The 18,782-nt window shown below is 38.9% G+C and overlaps 1 protein-coding gene across 2 annotated transcripts in view; it reads left to right on the top strand.

Annotated features, from left to right (window-relative positions):
- The first annotated feature begins 2,610 nt into the window (after positions 1-2,610).
- The window catches only part of Rel (REL proto-oncogene, NF-kB subunit), a 29,700-nt gene continuing 13,528 nt past the window's right edge, over positions 2,611-18,782 (top strand). Inside the window, exons 1-3 of one of the 2 annotated variants that reach the window (XM_051200592.1) lie at positions 2,611-2,732; positions 13,015-13,157; positions 17,550-17,698. In XM_051200592.1, the coding sequence (XP_051056549.1) occupies positions 2,711-2,732; positions 13,015-13,157; positions 17,550-17,698 (314 nt within the window). In that variant the 5' untranslated portion in view covers positions 2,611-2,710. The remainder of the gene's footprint in view (positions 2,733-13,014; positions 13,158-17,549; positions 17,699-18,782) is intronic. The other variant, XM_051200593.1, reaches the window with a different exon arrangement.

The raw sequence follows: 18,782 nt of genomic DNA, 5'->3' as shown, positions 1-18,782 counted from the left end.
AGGTCTGCCTGTCCAGCACCACCGTTACCACCAACCTCCTTCAATGCCCAGTCCACCCTTACATTGAACGATGTCAGGGGAAGAAAATTTCCAGGCCAGAGCCTGACAGAACTTACTGACATCTACTTTCTGTTTGTCTCTCTCTTCCTTTCCTTCACTGTTACTCTGTAGCACAGACTGCCCTCCAATCCACAACCACCCTTCTGTTTCATTCTCCTAAGCATTAGGATTATAGCAATTAGCCCATACTGGTTCTCATTTTCCTTTACCAATATCTGTTTCCTAATTTCTCTGGAATCTAAGATAGTGTGTACTGTACTTGTGTGCAAAATAGGAAGGCAGACTGTGCAGGCCCACATAAATCTTTCTCTTGTGACCCTCATCTCTCCCCTTGCAAGGCAACCTTAAAAGTGTTACATATTTGTTATGGGCATGAATGTCAGAAACATGGACAGATATGTCTGTGTCTTTCTATAATATCAGAATACTTTGAGTACAAATAAATTCACAGCCTACATCAATTTTGTTGGCTACGGTTTCCTAAGTAGTTTCCACCTGCTGGTTGGAGACCAGTTCTTTTAACTTCAGTTATTAGCATCAGCTCTCAAGTCAGGTAACACAATACACACACATACATGAATATATGGTTAAACAATGTAACAGGCTACAGAATTCAGAGGTGTTCCTGAAGTCAGAGGCAGGAAGCATACACAGGCACAAGGAAGAGGATGGCAGATTGGGCAAGAAGTCCAACACACTGCAGGCATTCAGCTGTTCAGACACAGAGCTGTTTAGGTGCAGACAGTCAATGTCAGTCCAGGTGACAGGACATTTCTGGGGTCAGTTTGATGTGAGCTCATCCTAGCTTCAAAGTTTGAATTTCCTGCCTTGAACTCCGGGGTGCTGGACATAAATCACCCTAATTGCTTTTTTGTTGTTGTTGTTGTTGTCTTATCTTTGTGGTTTGCCTATGATTGTGTTTAAGCAAGAAAACAACAACTGCTATTTATAACTTTTGTGAAGACACTTTTGAATTGACAGATTTTAATTATTTCCCTAGGAGTGTCCTTCACTTTGGGATACTTGTATGATAGAATGGTTTCTCTCTCTTTTTTAATGACAGGATAGCATATATTTTAATTATCTAATTAACATTTTTTGGCGTCCTTCCAAGTGCATGCGTTCGGGCACAGGCAGGGTGTGTGTGTGTGTGTGTGTGTGTGTGTGTGTGTGTGAGAGAGAGAACAACTTTTGGAAGTTGGTCCTCTTCCTTTCCCCTGAACTCAGGTTGTCAGGCTTGGTGGCAAGCGCAGTTACCCCCTAAGCCATCTTGTCAGCATTCAGGATGCCATTTTTTATTTGCCCTATACTTGTTTTAGTCAGTAAGTCACTGGAGAGCACAGAAGGCAGAACCAGATAACCCTGGTTAGTTTTGTTGTTGAGACAATCCTCCTGCCTCAGCCTCTCGAGTGCTAGGAGTGCATTAAACTGGGCTGGGTAATCTTCAACTTAAATAGTGCTTTTCCTTTCTAGCAGTCTTAAGTACCTACAAGCTACTTCTCCAGACCTCAGTCAACTCGTGTTTGACATACCAAGAGACCAGGTACCCATGAGCAACCGAGGCAAACCAAGATTCCGCCAGGCCTGTCAACGAGTACAAGTTCGGTCTCGGCCTTAGGTGGTGGGTATCGCGGTCAAATCTCTGGACGTCGTGTTCACATCCAGCGACTGCGGCAGCGGCCTCGCCGCGCAGCCCTGCGGAGCTGAGAACGCCTGGTACGCAAACGACGGAAGGTCGATACAGAGAGAAAATCAGACTGCGGGGGTCCCCGTATGCAAATCCACGCCTAGCAGCCCAACGCAGGCGCCGGCGCTTCCGCACTTCCTCCGAGGGCTCCCGGGCGGACGGCCGCGCTCCGGCGCGGGGGCGGAGATTTGCATGTGCGAAATAGGGAAGAGGGGGAACCACCGCTCCGAAAACCCCGGGCGGGCCTCGGCCCCGCCCCCGGCCGACGTCACGGACACGCCCCTCGGCCCCGGGCTTCAAGCCGCGTTCTGAAGGCCACCGGGGGAGGGGGATTTCTCCGGGGCCCGCGGCTGGCCGCGCGCGCGCGCGGGGCCGTCACCACGCGCCCCCGGCCGCTCCTCGCGCGAGCGCGCAGGCCGCGTAGCTCTGGAGGCGGGCGCGAGCGCGCGGCCGCCCCGAGGCTCCGCCCCCCGCCCCGGGTAGGCGGTGGCGCGAGTGACGCAAGGCGCGGGAAATCCCCGTTCCGCCAGGCGGTGCGCCCCGCCCCCTGGTCCTGCCTCGGCATCCTGGCAGGGCGACGCCAGGACACCAGTGACCCGAGCCTGCAGATTCAGGGGAGGGAAGGTGTGAGCCGCAAACCCACCGGGGGCGGGAAAGGAGAGGAGGCCCGGGGGTGGTCAGAGGACTGGGGTCGGGCTGCAGCGGCTGCTCGGCCTCCTGCCTGACTGGCCTGCTGGCTCCTTCCTAGGCGGACTTGCCGGCTGGCGGGCTGACTGGCTGACTGACTGGCGGGCTGACTGGCTGGCGGGCTGACTGGCTGACTGGACCGCCCGGCTGACTGACCGCCCGGCTGACTGACCGCCCGGCTGGCTGACCGCCCGGCTGACTGACCGCCCGGCTGACTGGCTAGCAGCCTCTGGCCGGACGCTGGGAGCTGAGGCGGGCGGCGCGCGGAGCCGAGCCATGGCCTCGGGTGAGTACCCAGGTGAGCACGGAGGCGAGCGCCGGGGTGAGCACCTGCGAGTCCTGGGAAGGAGCTGACAGAGGCTCGGTTTGGGGTTGGGACATTCTTCCTTTCAAATCGTCTCCTCTGGCAAATTGTCAGCCATTTAAAAAGTTACCTGCTTCGGGGTTTGCGTGCGAAATCAAAGCGGCGCACTGTAATCTGATCTCCTTGTAATAATAGCCAGAACCTTCGAAATTCCCACCGAAGTGGTCTAAGGATTAGAGGGGTGAGTGAGCTCGGTAAAGGACCGCAGGAGTCTAGCGCTTAAAGATTGGCATTGAGACGCCGGTTTACATTTTCGAACAAAAGGAGGAACCTCAGGACCTCGGGCGAGCTTTCTGTTTTAAATACAAACGTTCCGGTAGCTAATCGCTCCTGGACTGACAGCTGTACAGAATGTGGCGCAACAGTTAGAGCCCTCGGTGGCGTTTTAACTCGTCCCAAGTGAAAACACTAGCTCTTTCCTCCTTAGAGCTGTAGGGATTCCATGTGTAGTGTGCCGCGCAGAGACGTCGACCCCCCTGCTCCCAGCCTGCACGAACGTTTTGTTAGCAAGAGGGCGAGAGAGTTCTCGATTGTGCTTTAAAATACCTAGTGGGGGGAAAATAAAATAACGAGTGGGAATGAGAAGTGTGATCACTTGATATAAATGTTTCTTTGAGGGGAGCGTGTTTACTTGCTCGTTTCCCTTATAGCTAGGGCTGTCATGTTAGGCAAGTTCATCCAGCAGCCCCAGGTGGTGGTGGGCGCTTTCCTGGCCCTGGGAACTGAAGCCACACCTTCAGTCTAGTGGGATATTGACCCTTATCTTCCCAGTGACCCTGATGGTCACCGAGGAGAAGGCAGCCGACTTCTGGCAGAGAAGAGGAAGTAGAAAGCTTAATGAACTCGTTTAAGAGTTGAACAGAACAATGCCATAACTCCTACTGTAGGCCGTAAAGGAAACTGGGGTGTTTCACATGACACTTGATTTCAGTTTGTCTGTGGTTTTCATGAGAAAACAAGTGTAGTTTAAAATATTTCAACTTTCTCTTTACCCATTTAAATGAACCCAGACGTTCAGATAATCTTGTAAATTTGTAAATGTAACTCATGCTCAGATTAAAAGTACAAAGAAGACTTCGAATATTTCATTAACTCACTGTAACCAGAAAGAGATGTTGCATTAAAGTTGTAGAGTGGCAGGCTTTGTTAAATAAAATAGCTCTTCCCTTGTCTACTTAACAGGATTTTAATATTGTACATGAATGTACTACTTGAACTTTTTTCAAGAGAAAATCGTTTATTACATAAAGTACTGTAAGACAGCTATGATTTTAAAGTGTCATACAATTGAAATTTGTCTAAGGACACATATTTTGTGCTGTTATACAAATGTTTCCCAACACTAAACGGGGGAATCTTTAAAGAAATGGCAAGAATTTCAAAATTGTGTTCGGGTTGTAGGTCTTGAGAGTGGGCTTGCTAGCTTCTCTGAAGTCCTGGATTCCATTCTCAGTCCTGTCAGGGGGGAAAAAAACCAACAAACAAAAGAACATAAATCTATAAGTTGTACTGTCATTGTCTTCTTGCTTTTTTCTTAATCAAGGGCTGCACTAATTAGACTAAATTAGTTTAAAGGAGTCTGGGTACATTATCAGTTATAAAGACCATATAGAGAAAAAATTGTGAAATACAAGTAAAATCCCCATTCCATTTGGAATAGTAAGTTAAGAGCAACAACATTTGCTCAATTTATTACTAATTTAGATCCGTTTTGTAATATGGCATTGAAACCTTGAAAAGTATCCTTACTGATTATTAAGCATTTAAGACCATTTGTTCATTTCTCTCCGGATGTCATATGTAAATAGGTATATGTAATTGAATAGGTGGTGCCTATAATGTAAAAGTATCATAGATCACAATCATATAAGCAGAATCATATACATGCCACAAGTAAACATGATTTTATATGATTATTCTAATTATTATTCAGGCAAATTAGCAAAATATGACTTTCTGTCTAGCCATTAAGCTATTTTCCATTGCCCTTTTAAAAATACTTTGCTTTGATTCTAGCCTTTTGATATAATTAATTGTAATTGGAAAAAATCATTATTCTTGTGATTCTGTTCTACTTAGTCTTAGATGCTTTATGACCATATTAAAAGCTTCTCATTATTTCTTAAAATGAACAAAGTGAGGGGGGCACAGTTACCTTGTGTGGCACATATTGTGGTTATTAATGATTGATACGCATGTCTTTGGTGAAATGTGCTTTAAATTTTAGAAAGTTTGTGTTTTGTCACATTTTTTTCTTTAGTATTATTCTGCTGTATCATATAACAGGAAGTACAGAAATTATTTTTGTAGACCATACTACTCCCCAACTTTCTGTATATGAATTTCAAGATAACCTTTTTCTCTTAATAAAAGTGGATGTAAGTGAGAGACTGCTTTCACTTTAATAATAGAGCTGGAGGTTATGAGTGGTTAGCTAAAACAAATGACTTCCTTTTAAAAAAAAACTAAGACTGCTCACACATATTTCAGAAATGAAACATATGAAAAAGAGATAAAAGTGTTATCAAAATAAGTGATGTGTAATAAAGAGAATTAGTGGAGAAAATGACGGGCAAAATCATAATTAGGAACACAGGGTGTGTGTGGTCTTTTTATCAGAAACAATTTAAGGGACTCAGAATACTTTTGTCTCAGTTTTCTCCCCTCTGTGTTCTCTGAATAAACACATGATCTGAATATTGCAAAGGAGAATACATTTATCCATCAGTAATTGTTAATGCGAAATTTGTATTTAACTGAATCTCTTGCATTTTAAAGTTTGAAACCCTAATAGAGATGATTTGATGCTGCCATGTATTTTTTATTATAGGAAAGATTTTAAACATTACTTTGTCATTCTAGCAGGTAAAAACATTAGGACTTGGTTTTTTCCTGTACCTACAGCAGTAAAATCTTACTGCAAAGTGTTTCCTACCCTTTGATTTGCCTTGGGGTATATACATCAGTTGAATGCCTCCTGCCTGAATTTCTTATATATACATACACACATGTACGTGTGTGTGTGTGTGTGTGTGTGTGTGTGTGTGTGTGTGTGTGTGTGTGTGTGTGTTCTCACATAGGGTCTCATGTAACTTGGGACAGCTATGTAACTATGATGACCTTAAACTCCTGGTTCTCCTGCCTCACACTCCTGAGTGCTAGAACTTCAGGTGTGAGTGACCAGGTCTGGCTTGAATTAGGTTTTGATGGACCTGTCTGGAGGAAAAAAGGATAATTTTTAATTACTTTTTTCAAGAATTAAGAGAGATGCTATTTGGAAATGTATGATATATTAGCTGTTTGCTCCTTTGGGTCCCAGGCAATGTCTGTTACATAGGATTTCTATAAGAGAGAGGCACTCTGATCGGCTGTTCTCAATTCTGGTTAGTATGACCATCATTTGTGTGCTATAGTGTAAATAATAAGGGAGTTCAAAATAATACTTTGTTAAAGAAAGCAATCAAAATCTAGCTTTAGAATGTTTTCTACATTGCACTTGAATAAATTTTCTTTCTCTCTCCTTCCTTCCTCCCTCCTCTCTCCCCCCTCTCTTTTGTGAGTGGAACAGAAAAAGGAATGACGACTAGCCCTGATTGTTTTGCCTGCTTTATCCATAATCTCCTCTATACTTGGATCTGACTTTAGGTTGATTGCCTGAATAACTTAATTGTTTTTACTTCCTTGTGTTTTAGAGAATTTTGTCTTTAGAGTATTTAGATTAAGTTGGAAGGCTTTTTCAGAAATCTATCTGGCCTTTTTTCTTGAAGAGCTTTGTTTCTCTTCAGATCTCTGTGAGGTTTGGGTATGGTTTACAGTTTGGAAAAGCTACCTAGGTGGTTTCTGAAGTACAGCCCCAGGACAAACTTTATTCCAGGGACTACTATGTATCTAAATATTTGCCTTGTGTTCTTCAGGTAGCATACAGATTTTAGATTACAGGTTATAGCCATATCTGCTGTTGTTATTTTATGCTTAACTGCTTTTTTTGTTATATAAATAAAGTAATTGATTTTATTCAAAACCTTGGTTGTAATTACATCTCTTTAGTTTAATGGCTCCTATGACTTTTGTTCTTTCAACAGAAACATCTCATGGAACAATTTCACTCTTCATTGTTCTTTTCATATCTTGTCTGTGGTCTTAGACCCAGAAGACATCCATTTGGTAGTCAAATTTGTTAGTTTGTTGGATTATGACTTCTTCACTTGTACATTATTAAAAATTGTTACATTCCTTTAATCCCAGCACTTGGGAGGCAAAGGCAGGCGGATCTCTGAATTCAAGGCCAGTCTGGTCTACTAAGCAAGTTTCAGGCCATTGAAACTGTCTCAAAAGATAAACAAACAAAAAAGAATAGAATAATAATGGTATTTTTCTCAAAAAAGTTTAGTTTTATAATCTCTAAAATGGGAAAATAATAATACCAGTTCTCTTTATGAAGATTAAAGTCAAGAGGATCAGTGAAAAATACCTATGTGTACATTTTAATTAGTATATGTGCACTTAATTCTGACTTCTAATTCTAGCAATAACATTCTATTGGGTATGCCTATTTTATATATAATTCTGACACTTGATCTATTTCTAACATTTCAGTGTAATTTCTCATACTTGAATTAGCAAATAGAAATTAGTACATGAGTAAATAGTAAATATTAATTAGTAAATAGAAGGAAATATAAATAATTAGTAAATAGAAAAAAAGAAAATTAAATTTGCTTAATGTTTTCAAAGAGCATTCTTTTTTGCCTAAGTGCACATGAAATCTTAAGTATATTTCAAGCTGTAATTCAAAGGTTATTCTAGCCAGTATTAGCATTTACAATGCAATTCAAAATATAGGGTTCAATCCTTACTGTCCTAGTTAAAGAAAATTAAATTGGTTAGAAATTATTTTGAAAACATTTCTGTGCTGTAAAAAACTGTAGCAACTTTCAGTAATCTTGGTTAAGAGTATTTATTTTCCCCAAGGTTCCCTGATTTATAATTTTCCCTGCTTCCTCTCCATTGAGAACTGCATTTTTGCATTTTTCCATCTTCAAGAAGAGGAATAGCATTGCAAAACAGTACTGAAGAAGAACACGATTGGCTTATTGTACTGATATATAATACAAATGATTTCATACAGTTAAGATATGAACAGATAGGAGAAAGCATGAAGGTGTAGTTCCATTTCCTACAAAGCAATATTTTTTTCAGTTATAGAAGAATCTAATAAGGAGGAACAGATTAATCATCTATACAGTACTTTAATTTTTGAATAACTGATACAAAAGAGCTTTGAGATTTTAATCTCTCAACAGTTGTTAATTTAAGGCATTAATAAATAATACAATTTCTGCCATAGGTAACTTGAAGAAGTAAAACATGTAGCATTAGTTTAATAACAAAGAAATCTGTAATCCTAGTACTTGAAAGGTGGAGTCTAAAAGACAGAAGTTCAAGGAAAGCATCAAGGCCTAGGTTACTTGAGATCATGTCTAAAAAAAAAAAAAAAAGGAGGATGTAGCTTCATTGGTAGAGTAGCTGCCCGGTATTTGAATGCCCTGGATTTGATCCCCAGCACTGTACAAAGCCCTATTATAGTGGAACCTGTAATTTCAACACTTGTTCAAAGGCTAGCCTAGGCTACAGAACAACTTAGAGGTCTGCTCTAAGATGAGATCCTGTCTCAAAAACAAAAAACAAAAAAACATGATAGTTAATCTTCCTTAAACTAATGTTCTTTGGAATAATTCTTTAAGCAAAAATACTATGTTGGTTTTCAGCATTGTTTCTCATTCTGTGGGGCCACATATTAGATATCCTGCATGCCAGATATTTACATTATGATTCATAATTGTAGAAAAATTACAGTTATGAAGTAGCAAAAAAAAAATAATGTTATGGTTGGGGGGTCAGCACAACATGAGGAACTGTGTTAAAGGATCACAGCATTAGGAAGTTTGAGAACCACTGATTTACAGAAGGGAAAGTTATTTCAAACTGGGGGAATGTATATAAATCAGACTATAAATTCTGAAACTTGGTTTTTAGTGAGGCTTGTTATCAATGAAGAGTTTCTTTTTAGTTTGGGTTTTTTTTTTTTTTTTTTTTTTTTTTTTTTTTTTGAGACAGGGTTTCTCTGTGTAGCCCTGGCTCTCTTGGAACTCAACTCTGTAGACCTGGCTGGCCTGAAACTCATATCCACCTACCTCTGTGATGGAATTAAAGGAGTACACCACCACCACCCAGCTCAATGAAGAGTTTATATAAGAGGAAAACTAAATATAAATGCATGATATTATATAACAATACTTAGGTAATTCAATAACTAATTTTGTATTCCTTTGTATTTCATAATTTCATAGATATACTCATTGTTTTAATGAAATATGTAACTTGCTTTGAATGCCCCTACTGTGTTTTTTATACTCCTTCAAAAAAGTTAACAGCTACTCTTAATGGTGTCATTCTATATCAATTTTCCACAAAAATGGATGGGGTGGAATTTATTTAAAAAGTAGTGGGGTGGGATTTATTTGACATTATAGTTCAACCACATAAATTCCTTAAGCTGCCACTGAAAAAAAATCATGTTAAATTTAACAGAATTGAAAAGAAATATACATTCTTTTAAATAGTTTTACAAGAATACAAGATATAGCTGGGCAGTAGTGACATATACCTTTAATTCCAGCACTCAGGAGGCAGAGGCAAGCGAATCTCTATGAGTTCAAGGCCAGCCTGGTCTACAATGTGAGTTCCAGGATAGCCAGGGCTGTTAACACAGAGAAACCCTATCTGGGAAAACAAAAACAAACAAACAAGGTATGAATACTTAAAATTGAGATGTAAAGTTTACATATATGATGATTTATAAATTGTGAAATATTCATTGCTTATCTTTTTAGTAATTATTATGAACTTGGTTGAATTAAAATCAAGTTTCTCCCACAGTTGGTTTTTTTTTTGTTTGTTTGTGTTGAGCCTGTTTTCTGTAATTGAATAAGCAAATGAGTGATAGATTTAGAACAAGAGGTCTGAATAAAATTAAAGGTAGTGATAATTTATTGAGTAACTCAAAGTAGAAACCACATAGCACAAGTGATTGTGTGTGTGTGTGCGCACACACATGTTTATGCATAGGGGTGTGTATATGTTCAAGTATGCATGTGTGCACCAGAGATTAACCTTGGGTTGAAGGTGGACTTTTCTTTCCTGTCCGTCTGTTCCTAAATAACTGGCATGAAGACTTAATATAAATTATAAATTCTTGGCCAATAGCTCAGGCTTATTACTGATTAGCTTTTACAACTTCTATTAATCCAAATTTCTTATCTAAGTTCTACCAAGTACCTCGTGGTTTGTTACCTCATTTTGTACATGTCTTGCTTCCTACTGGCTGCTTACTACTGAGACTCTGCCCTTCTTCCCAGGGAACTCCTAGTCTGGTCCTTCCACCCAGTCTCTTCCTGCCCAGCTATAGGCCTGTCATGTCTTTATTAGCCAATGAGAATAACACATATTACAATGTACAAAGATTGTTCCACAGCACTGAGTGTTAATTAACCTTGGTTCTCCAGGAGTTGTCACTTTGTTTTTTGAGACAGGGTATTCACCGGTACCTAGTACTCAACCATTAGGCTAAGCTGCCTAGCCAATGAACACCAAGATTCCTCCTGTCTCCTCCTACTCCACATTGGGCTTACAGGTATAGGCTACCATGCCTGACTTTTTTATGTGGATGCTGGAGATTGAATTTAGGATCTTGTCCTTGAATGGCAAGCACTTTTCTGACTGTCTCCCCAGCCCCTAGCCACCCGTGATTAATTACCAAACTACTGCCAGTTTTGTTTTTTTAAAATGATATTTTTATTCTTACAATAGCCATATTTGAGGCATACCCACATTGTTTCTTCATATGGCAGTAGTATATACTTATCTATGGATTCATTTTCCTTAGTTCATTGTTATTAACTATAGTATAAAATATTAAAAAGAAAATTCAATAAATAAAAACCTTTAAGTAACTCATCATAGTAGTTTGTCACAATTGCTCTATTTTTTACTGGTAATCTCTTATATGTATGCATTTATAGGAGAAAATCATATATATGTGTAAATGTAAGTAATTTTTAAATTGATAATTTTCTCGCTTTTCTTCAGTCTACTACCGTCAGAATTCTTATTCTAGACTACTAATCTGATGTTGTGATTCCCCTGAATAAAAGCATTGATTCCTTTCCACATATAGAATGAAACCCATATTACTGAATGTGTTTGGATTTTCTGTACTCTTTCTAAGAGTGGAATTGTACTCAGCTTCCATTAGTGATTAATGCACCTTGTATAGACAATTACTTCCCTTTTTTCTAGAATGTCTTTTCACTCTTATTTTGTTATATTTTCCCCTCTTAAACTGTTAGATTCCTCTTTTGTTCTTATTATAATTTTCCTCAGAATTTTGTTAGTACTCTCCTCCCCTTTTTGTGTTCTAATAATTGTGATGTCTGTCTCACTGTTGAATATAAGGTCCTTTAGAGTAGCAGTTGTGATGATGATGATGTGATAGTGATGTCACTGTCTTCAAGACAGCATCTGAAGTAATAGTAGTACCATTTATTGACTACTGCTTGTCTGTGTGGCACTTGGTAAGGATTTAACACATATTTTACAGAGTATATTAACAATAAGATATAATTAACTGGCATCTTGCCAGAATCTTGCTGGGTCTTTGTTTTGAGACTAGCACTTAAGAGACAGAAGCAGCCTCCTACAAGTTCATGGTCAGTTGGATCTACACAGTAAATTCTAGAAGGAAAAGGCTGGGTGATTCAGCCTTGTCTCACTGTATTTAAAAGATCCATTGTTTCACCATATCTTAAGATTGTTTGCATTCTAACAGGATAAAACTTAGTGAAATGGAATTGTGATTTGGGGAATTTATACTCTTAAAATAAAATACATAGCTACGTACCCTAGCTTGTAAACATAGTTGGTTTTTTTTTTTTTTTTGAACTTGGCTAATAAAAAGGGTGAAGATGCATATTTTTTAAAGCTTTATTGATATTCAATTAATTAATTGTAAGGTAATAATTATATATAAACTTTTTTGATTTTTAGTTTTAAGACAAGATTTCTTTATGACCAAGACTGATTAATGATTGTTATTCTCTATTTAAATCTGAACTTCATATTAGGACCCTGAAGATGGACTTTGGAGGTAGTCACTTGATCTTTTTGTCTCCTCTGACTGGCCTGGAACTCACTATATAGATCATGCTGGTCTTGAACTCACAGACATCAGCCTGTCTTTGCTTTTGAGATAGCTAATATTAAAGTCCTGGCCCACCACACCTGGGAATAAATAAATAAATGTGTTTGTGTATGTACATATACAAACATACACACATATATATGTATGTACCTTAACACAATAAAAATAAACATAAACATGTCCACCATCCTCCAAACTTTCTCATCTACTGGCTTTAAACAAATAGTCATCACCTTTATTTAATTATAGATTGGCTTATGTATTCTAGAGTTTCATATAAATGGATCTTATAGTATGTGCTGTTTTAGATTAGCTTCTTACACTATATACACTTACTTGATAGTTGTATGTATCAGATTTTACCCTGAGGGTGCATATTTTGAATTACACTTGTTATGGAAGGTAAATTATTTTATTTTATCCACATTATATGTTACATTTTGGAGGAGATTCAGATGGAACTGATGTGAAAATTTAGTTGAGCTTGTTTTAGTACAATGTGTACCAATCCTTTGGTATTCCAGACTTATGTATACAAGGATTTAAGTATATTCAATTTTTAATGAATATCTTATTATGAACTTAGAGTCTAGTTTAAAATAAAGCAGTGAAGTATATTTTACTCAGTTTTGGAGTATAATGTACTTCTGGGTATGATTTTTTTCACCTTTCTTGGGAAATGTTGGGAGAAAACCCTTCTAATTGGCTTCATGTGGTTATCTCAGAACTTAATACTGTAGTTAGCTATAGCTATTAAGCAAAGGCACTAATCAGTTGTGTACTAATACTACATAGGAGTTCAGTTTGTATGAGGGAAAAGGTATCTTCCTTATCTAGTGTTTGATGACTACATTTGAACTTTGCTTTGGTGTGTTGTTTTTTTTAAAAACCCAAGCCATTAAAATCCATTATATTGCTATTCTAATCTCATTGCCCTATCCCTTTTAAAATTTTCAGGTGGATATAATCCCTATGTAGAAATAATTGAACAGCCAAGACAGAGAGGAATGCGGTTTAGATACAAATGTGAAGGGCGTTCAGCAGGCAGCATTCCTGGGGAGCACAGCGCAGACAACAATCGAACATATCCGTCCATCCAGGTAACAGGCCTGTCTTCAGGGTCTCACTTTTAGTGGTTCATATTTCACTATGGCAGTTCCATTAAAGGCTCAGTCTCTTTTTTGTTTTGAGACAGGGTTTCTCTGTGTGGTCCTGACTGTCCTGGAACTCATTCTGTAAACCAGGTTGGCCTCAAATTCAAGAGATTGACTTGCTTCTGCCTCTTAAGGCTGGGATTAAAGGGGTGCACCACCACCGCCTAGTGGAAGGCTCAGTTTCTTCCACAGTCTTTTGCTCCCCTCCCTTTTTTTTTTTGTTTTTTGTTTTTTGTTTTTTCTTTTCTTTGAACTTGCTTTGAATTACCCAGATGTGTAGGGAGATCTAAAAATGTAGAATCTTTCCTGCTATAGTTGATGTATTATTGTGACTGCAGTGATTCACAGTGCTTACTGTACACTGACAGCCTTGGGTCTGATCACTTTTGTAAACAAAGCTTTTAGTGAGTAGAAAAACATTCTCTGTATAGTGGTGAGGAGTAATTATTGTATATGTTAAACAAGGATTTGGAAACTCTAATTTTTTTTCCAATCTTTCAGTCCCCCCTCCTTTTTCCTTACCTGTATTGCATATCTCCAATACTCTTACTGATGTCATCTAAATTATCAATGTTTTCTCTGTGTGTCTAAGGTGTGTGTATGTAAGGGGTGAGGCGCTCTTGTACGTCAATGCCCATGTGGACGTCAGGACAGCTGTAGGTGGGTTGAGGCTTTCCTTCCACCTTTCTGAGGCAGGGTGTCTCTGTTGTTTTGTCATTTCATATGCCAGGCTGCCTTGTCCACTAGCTTCCAGAGTCCTCCTGTTTCTGCTTCCCATCTCCTGATAGCAGAATTGGTATCACATGTGCTCAAACTACTGGTCTTTCTACATCGTTTTTGACAGACAGTATTAGGGACTGAACCTAGACTCTTAGGAACGCTAAGATACCACTTGAGATATATCCCTAGCCTGTGAAAGTAGTTTTTGATTGAAAATGAATTTGGCAAATGTACCATATTTATAATGTATGTTTATGTCATATGTATAATTTGCTTTTTAATTTTTATAATTTATTTGTTCATGTTTGGTGTTTTGAAACAAAATTTTACTAGACTAGGCTAACCCCAAACTTGTAGTGATATTCCCTCTTACCTCTGCTTCCTTTATACTGGGACTATAGGCATGTGCAATCATGCCTGGCTGATTTTTATCATTTAAATGCCAATTAAAACGCTTAATAGTGAGTTGGTATGATAGCACATGCCAGTTATCCAAGCATTTGGGAGGTAAAGACAGGCAGATCTTGAGCTTGAGAACTGCCTGGACTACATAAAAAGTTCCAGGCCAATCTGGATTTTAAAGCAAGACCTTGTCTCAACAAATAAATGAAAACAAAGTAAAAAATTAGTCAGGGGGGGCATACAGTGGTGGCTCACACCTTTAATCCCAGTACTTGGGAGGAAGAGGCAGGTGAATCTCAGTGAGACTGAGATCAAGACTGGTCTACAGAGTGAGTTACAGGACAGCCAGTACGGTTACACAGAGAAACCCTGTCTCAAAAAAATGAAAAACAACAACAAAAACTAGTCTGAGCAGTATTACCCACTGAAATCTCATCTAGCTGGCAGGCTGTGGTAGAAGGATTATTTGGGTACAGAAACCAGTGTGGAATGTGAAAAATGGTTCTTTATCTTTCATCATTAGATCTGAAATTACTGCTTTGTAACTAGCAAACTTTATTTTATTGAACCTAAGGAGAATCTAAAGTTAAAACTTAAGTCAATTACTAAGTTATATATTTATTTCCAAATTTCTCTTTTTGTTTTAACTGATATATAGATGCTCAAATTATACATGTTAATGGGATGTCATGTAATGTTTGATACATATATACATCATGCAATTCTTAAATCAGTTAAACATACTTAGCTCCTCAAACATTTATCATTACTATGGAAACATTCAAACTCCTCCTAGATATTTGAGATATACAGTATATTTGTACTGTCACCTAGAGTTTTTTGTCCCATCTACTGTAAAAATTGAATTTTTAAAAAGATTTTATTTTTATACATGTATGTGTATATCTGTAAAAATGCACATTCAGGGGTGGGGGCCCACACAGGCCAGAAGAGGGTATTGGGTCCCCTGAAGCTGAAGTTGTGAACTGCCTGATATGAATGCTGAGATCTGAACTCTGGTCCTATGGAAGGCCATGAAGTGCTCTTCGTTGTCAGTTTATCATTCCAGCCCCATAACTTCATGCTTTTAAGTCACACTTTTTGGCAACAGTATCGATTAGGGTTTTCTAAGTTAAGTATTCAAATGGAAGACATACATTGAAAAGTTAATTTAAAAATTCTATTCTTCCAATCTTGTGAGTCAATTTATCTCCTCCTTTAAAAAATGTTTCTAAATTTTATTTATAAATTTATACAAAGCATTGCAGACCAATGTGCCTTGACCCTCATGCCTTGCTCCTCTTCTCTCTAGTTACCCTGGGAGTAGTGCAGGCATTTCCGAGCTCTGTCTTGCTATTGGCATCCATATACAACCAGAATCACAGCTAGTCCTGAAGACTGCTCTCCTCCAGACATTTTTTGATGAGACAGTTCCAATGTCTTTTGGAAGAAGGTTCCTTGGAGGAGACAGTGATCTTGCTGCTGCTCCTTTTGAAGATCACAACACTCCACCAAGATTCCCAGCTTTTCCCCTCATCTTCAATCTCTCTGAGGGACTGCTGGAAACTAGTAGCATCAGCCATGTGCAGTCAAGGGTGAATTTCAAAACCTGATTTTCTCACAAGCTTTTTCCATTGGCTGTGTGTCCTCAGAGGACTGTTTTTGTTGTTGTTGTTGTTTTTTAACTTTTGAACAGTTTTAGACTTTCTCCCTCTACCCCACCCGTGTGTGTGTGTGTGTGTGTGTGTGTGTGTGTGTGCGTGTGCACGCACGCACAAGTAGAGGGCAGAGGGCAACTTGCAGGGCAGTTCTCTCTGTGTACTTCTTGGAGGCAGTACCATCTCAGCAGCCCTTAATTCTTCTTAAATCGTATTAATTTATGCATCAAAATTATATGTATGACTTGTATCCTTTCTGATCCAACAGGTCCTAAACACTTTACAGCTTGGATTCTTTTGCTAGCAGTCTATTTTGTAGTCTTTATCTCTCTTTCATCTAGAAAGATAGTAAATATTTGATTACTATTTGATTTAAAAAAGAGGGAAGTAGCAGTGGGTAGATATGATCAGTATACATTGTATAAATACATATGTAACTTTCAAAGAATAAAATACAAAACATCTAGGTGCAGTGTGCATGTCTTATCTCAGAATTTAGGAGGCAGAGGCAGGTGGGTCTTATTTGTTTGCTATTATTTCCAGTGTGGCCTAAATATGTTTTTTTTTTCAAAGCATACTTATGGTATGACACTGTAACTAAGAGCAAAACACTTGAAAGCCTAACTTCTAAGTATTTCCTTGTGCTCTGTGATTAAAATAGAGTGTATCAATTTCCCAAGCAATGTTGACACACACATTTAATCCCAGCATTCAGGAGGCAGAGGCAGGCAGATCTCTGAGTTGGAGGCCAGCCTGTCTACAGAGTAATTTCCAGGGTTACACAGAGAAACCTTGTCTAGAAAAAATAAATAAATAAATGTATCAACTTTATGTGTTTAGTATTTTTAGACAGGATCTCATATAGCTCAAGTGAACCTCAAACTCACCATGTAGCTGAGGAGGACTCTGAACTTCTGAAAATTGCTGCCTCTATCCTTGAGTATGGTTAATATGGTACTGGAAATCAAACCCAGGGCCTTGTGCATGATAGGCAAGCATTCTGCCCACTGAGCTACATCCTTAGCCTGTTTTGCATTTGAGTTTTTGAGACAGGTTTCTCTGTGTAGCCCTGGCTGTTCTGGAACTTGCTCTGTAGACCAAGTTAGCCTTGAATTTACAGAGATCTGCCTGCCTCTGACTCCAATTGCTGGGGAATAAAGCACACCACAATGCCTAGCATGCTTACTTGTTTTAAAAGGAAAATAAATAAGCAGATGATAAAGCTAGATGAAATTGGGGGGCGTGCATTTCAGGAGTTCAGAGATTAAGTTTTTCTCTGAGAACTTTAATTTCAAGTAAGCTGTTGAATATTTGAACTTTAGTCAGTGCCAACTTCATTATATAAATTGAACTTGAATTTAGTGGATAAGTTCTTTATATTTGTTTGCTTTTAAAACAGGGTATTATTGTATGTAGTCCTGACTGGCATTGAACTTGTACCAATCCTGTTTTAACCTTCCAAATGCTGGGACTACAGGTATATGTCACAATACCCATGTAGTAGATCTGTTCTTAACAAGATATATTTATGGATTGCATACTTAATTTCCCCTTTCAGGTTATGAACTATTATGGAAAAGGAAAAGTGAGAATTACATTAGTAACAAAAAATGACCCATATAAACCTCATCCTCATGATTTAGTTGGAAAAGACTGCAGAGATGGCTACTATGAAGCAGAATTTGGACCAGAGCGCAGACCTCTGTTGTAAGTATACAGTCACAGAAATCTTTGGCAATAGAACAAAGAAATAATTTTAGTTTTTAGCAAAATTAATTTCATATTTAATTTACTATATGTATTTAAATTTTTAATTTTGTTTTTCATCTGTTAGGGACACACATGTGCCTAACACATGTTAGGGGTGCGTGTGGAGGTCTGAGTTGGTTTTTTCCTCCACCATGTGGACTCTCAGGATTGAACTTGGGTCACTAGGTGTGACTGTAAAGATTCAGGCATTATGCTGGCCTGCCCCTGTCACAAAAATGCATACAGGCCCTACCCTGTCAGCCCAGCGTTCCATGGTTGTGTAGTCTGCACACAGGTGCTAAGGACTATTTAAAAGAAAGACCCTGCCCACTTGTACTCTCTTTGCTGCTCTCTTTCCCTCTCTTTTCTCTGCTGTAGCCCTGTGTCTCCCTTCTGTCTTCTGTCCTCTCTCTGTGTCTCTTTACCTCCTTTCTCTATCCCCCCCCCTTTCCCTTTCTAGTAAAATTTCTCATTAAGCTCTGTCTGCCAGGCATGTTTGTCCCTCCACCTTGGTCACCCTTGCCTGCCATGTAATCTGCCAAGGTCCTTCACTCAAGATCCCCCTCAACCTTTATCATAACAGTGATGGCAGATGCCTTTACCGCCTGAACCATCTCAGCAACCTGATGTTTACATTTTTGTTTTTTTACTATTGGCTTTAGAGCTGTTCTTTCCTTTTTTATTAATAGCACCACATATGATAGTCCGTAGAAGTACTTCCTTAATAATTGGAGATTTAGATAGCTCATGTAGCCTAAGCTGGATTCAAACTTGCTATGTAAAGTGAGTTTGAACTTATCTTCATGCCTCCACCTCCCAAATCCTGAGACTGCAGGTAACACCACCATGTCTGGTTCAGCAGGAGTACTTGTTTTTTGTTTTTGTTTTTGTTTTAAATATATGCTCTTATTTTTTCTTAAGACAGGGTTTATATAGGCCTGAGTGGCCTTTCAGAGGACCCAGATAATGAGAGTACAGGTATGAGGTTATATCCATAAGGCACCACCTTAGTTTATGCAGACAGAACTCAAGACAGATTACA

The sequence above is a fragment of the Phodopus roborovskii genome, unplaced genomic scaffold, assembly GCF_943737965.1.
Source record: "Phodopus roborovskii unplaced genomic scaffold, PHOROB, whole genome shotgun sequence".
Taxonomy (NCBI): domain Eukaryota; kingdom Metazoa; phylum Chordata; class Mammalia; order Rodentia; family Cricetidae; genus Phodopus; species Phodopus roborovskii.
Note: the sequence above shows the minus strand (reverse complement) of the source record. Positions and strands in the feature narration are given on the sequence as shown.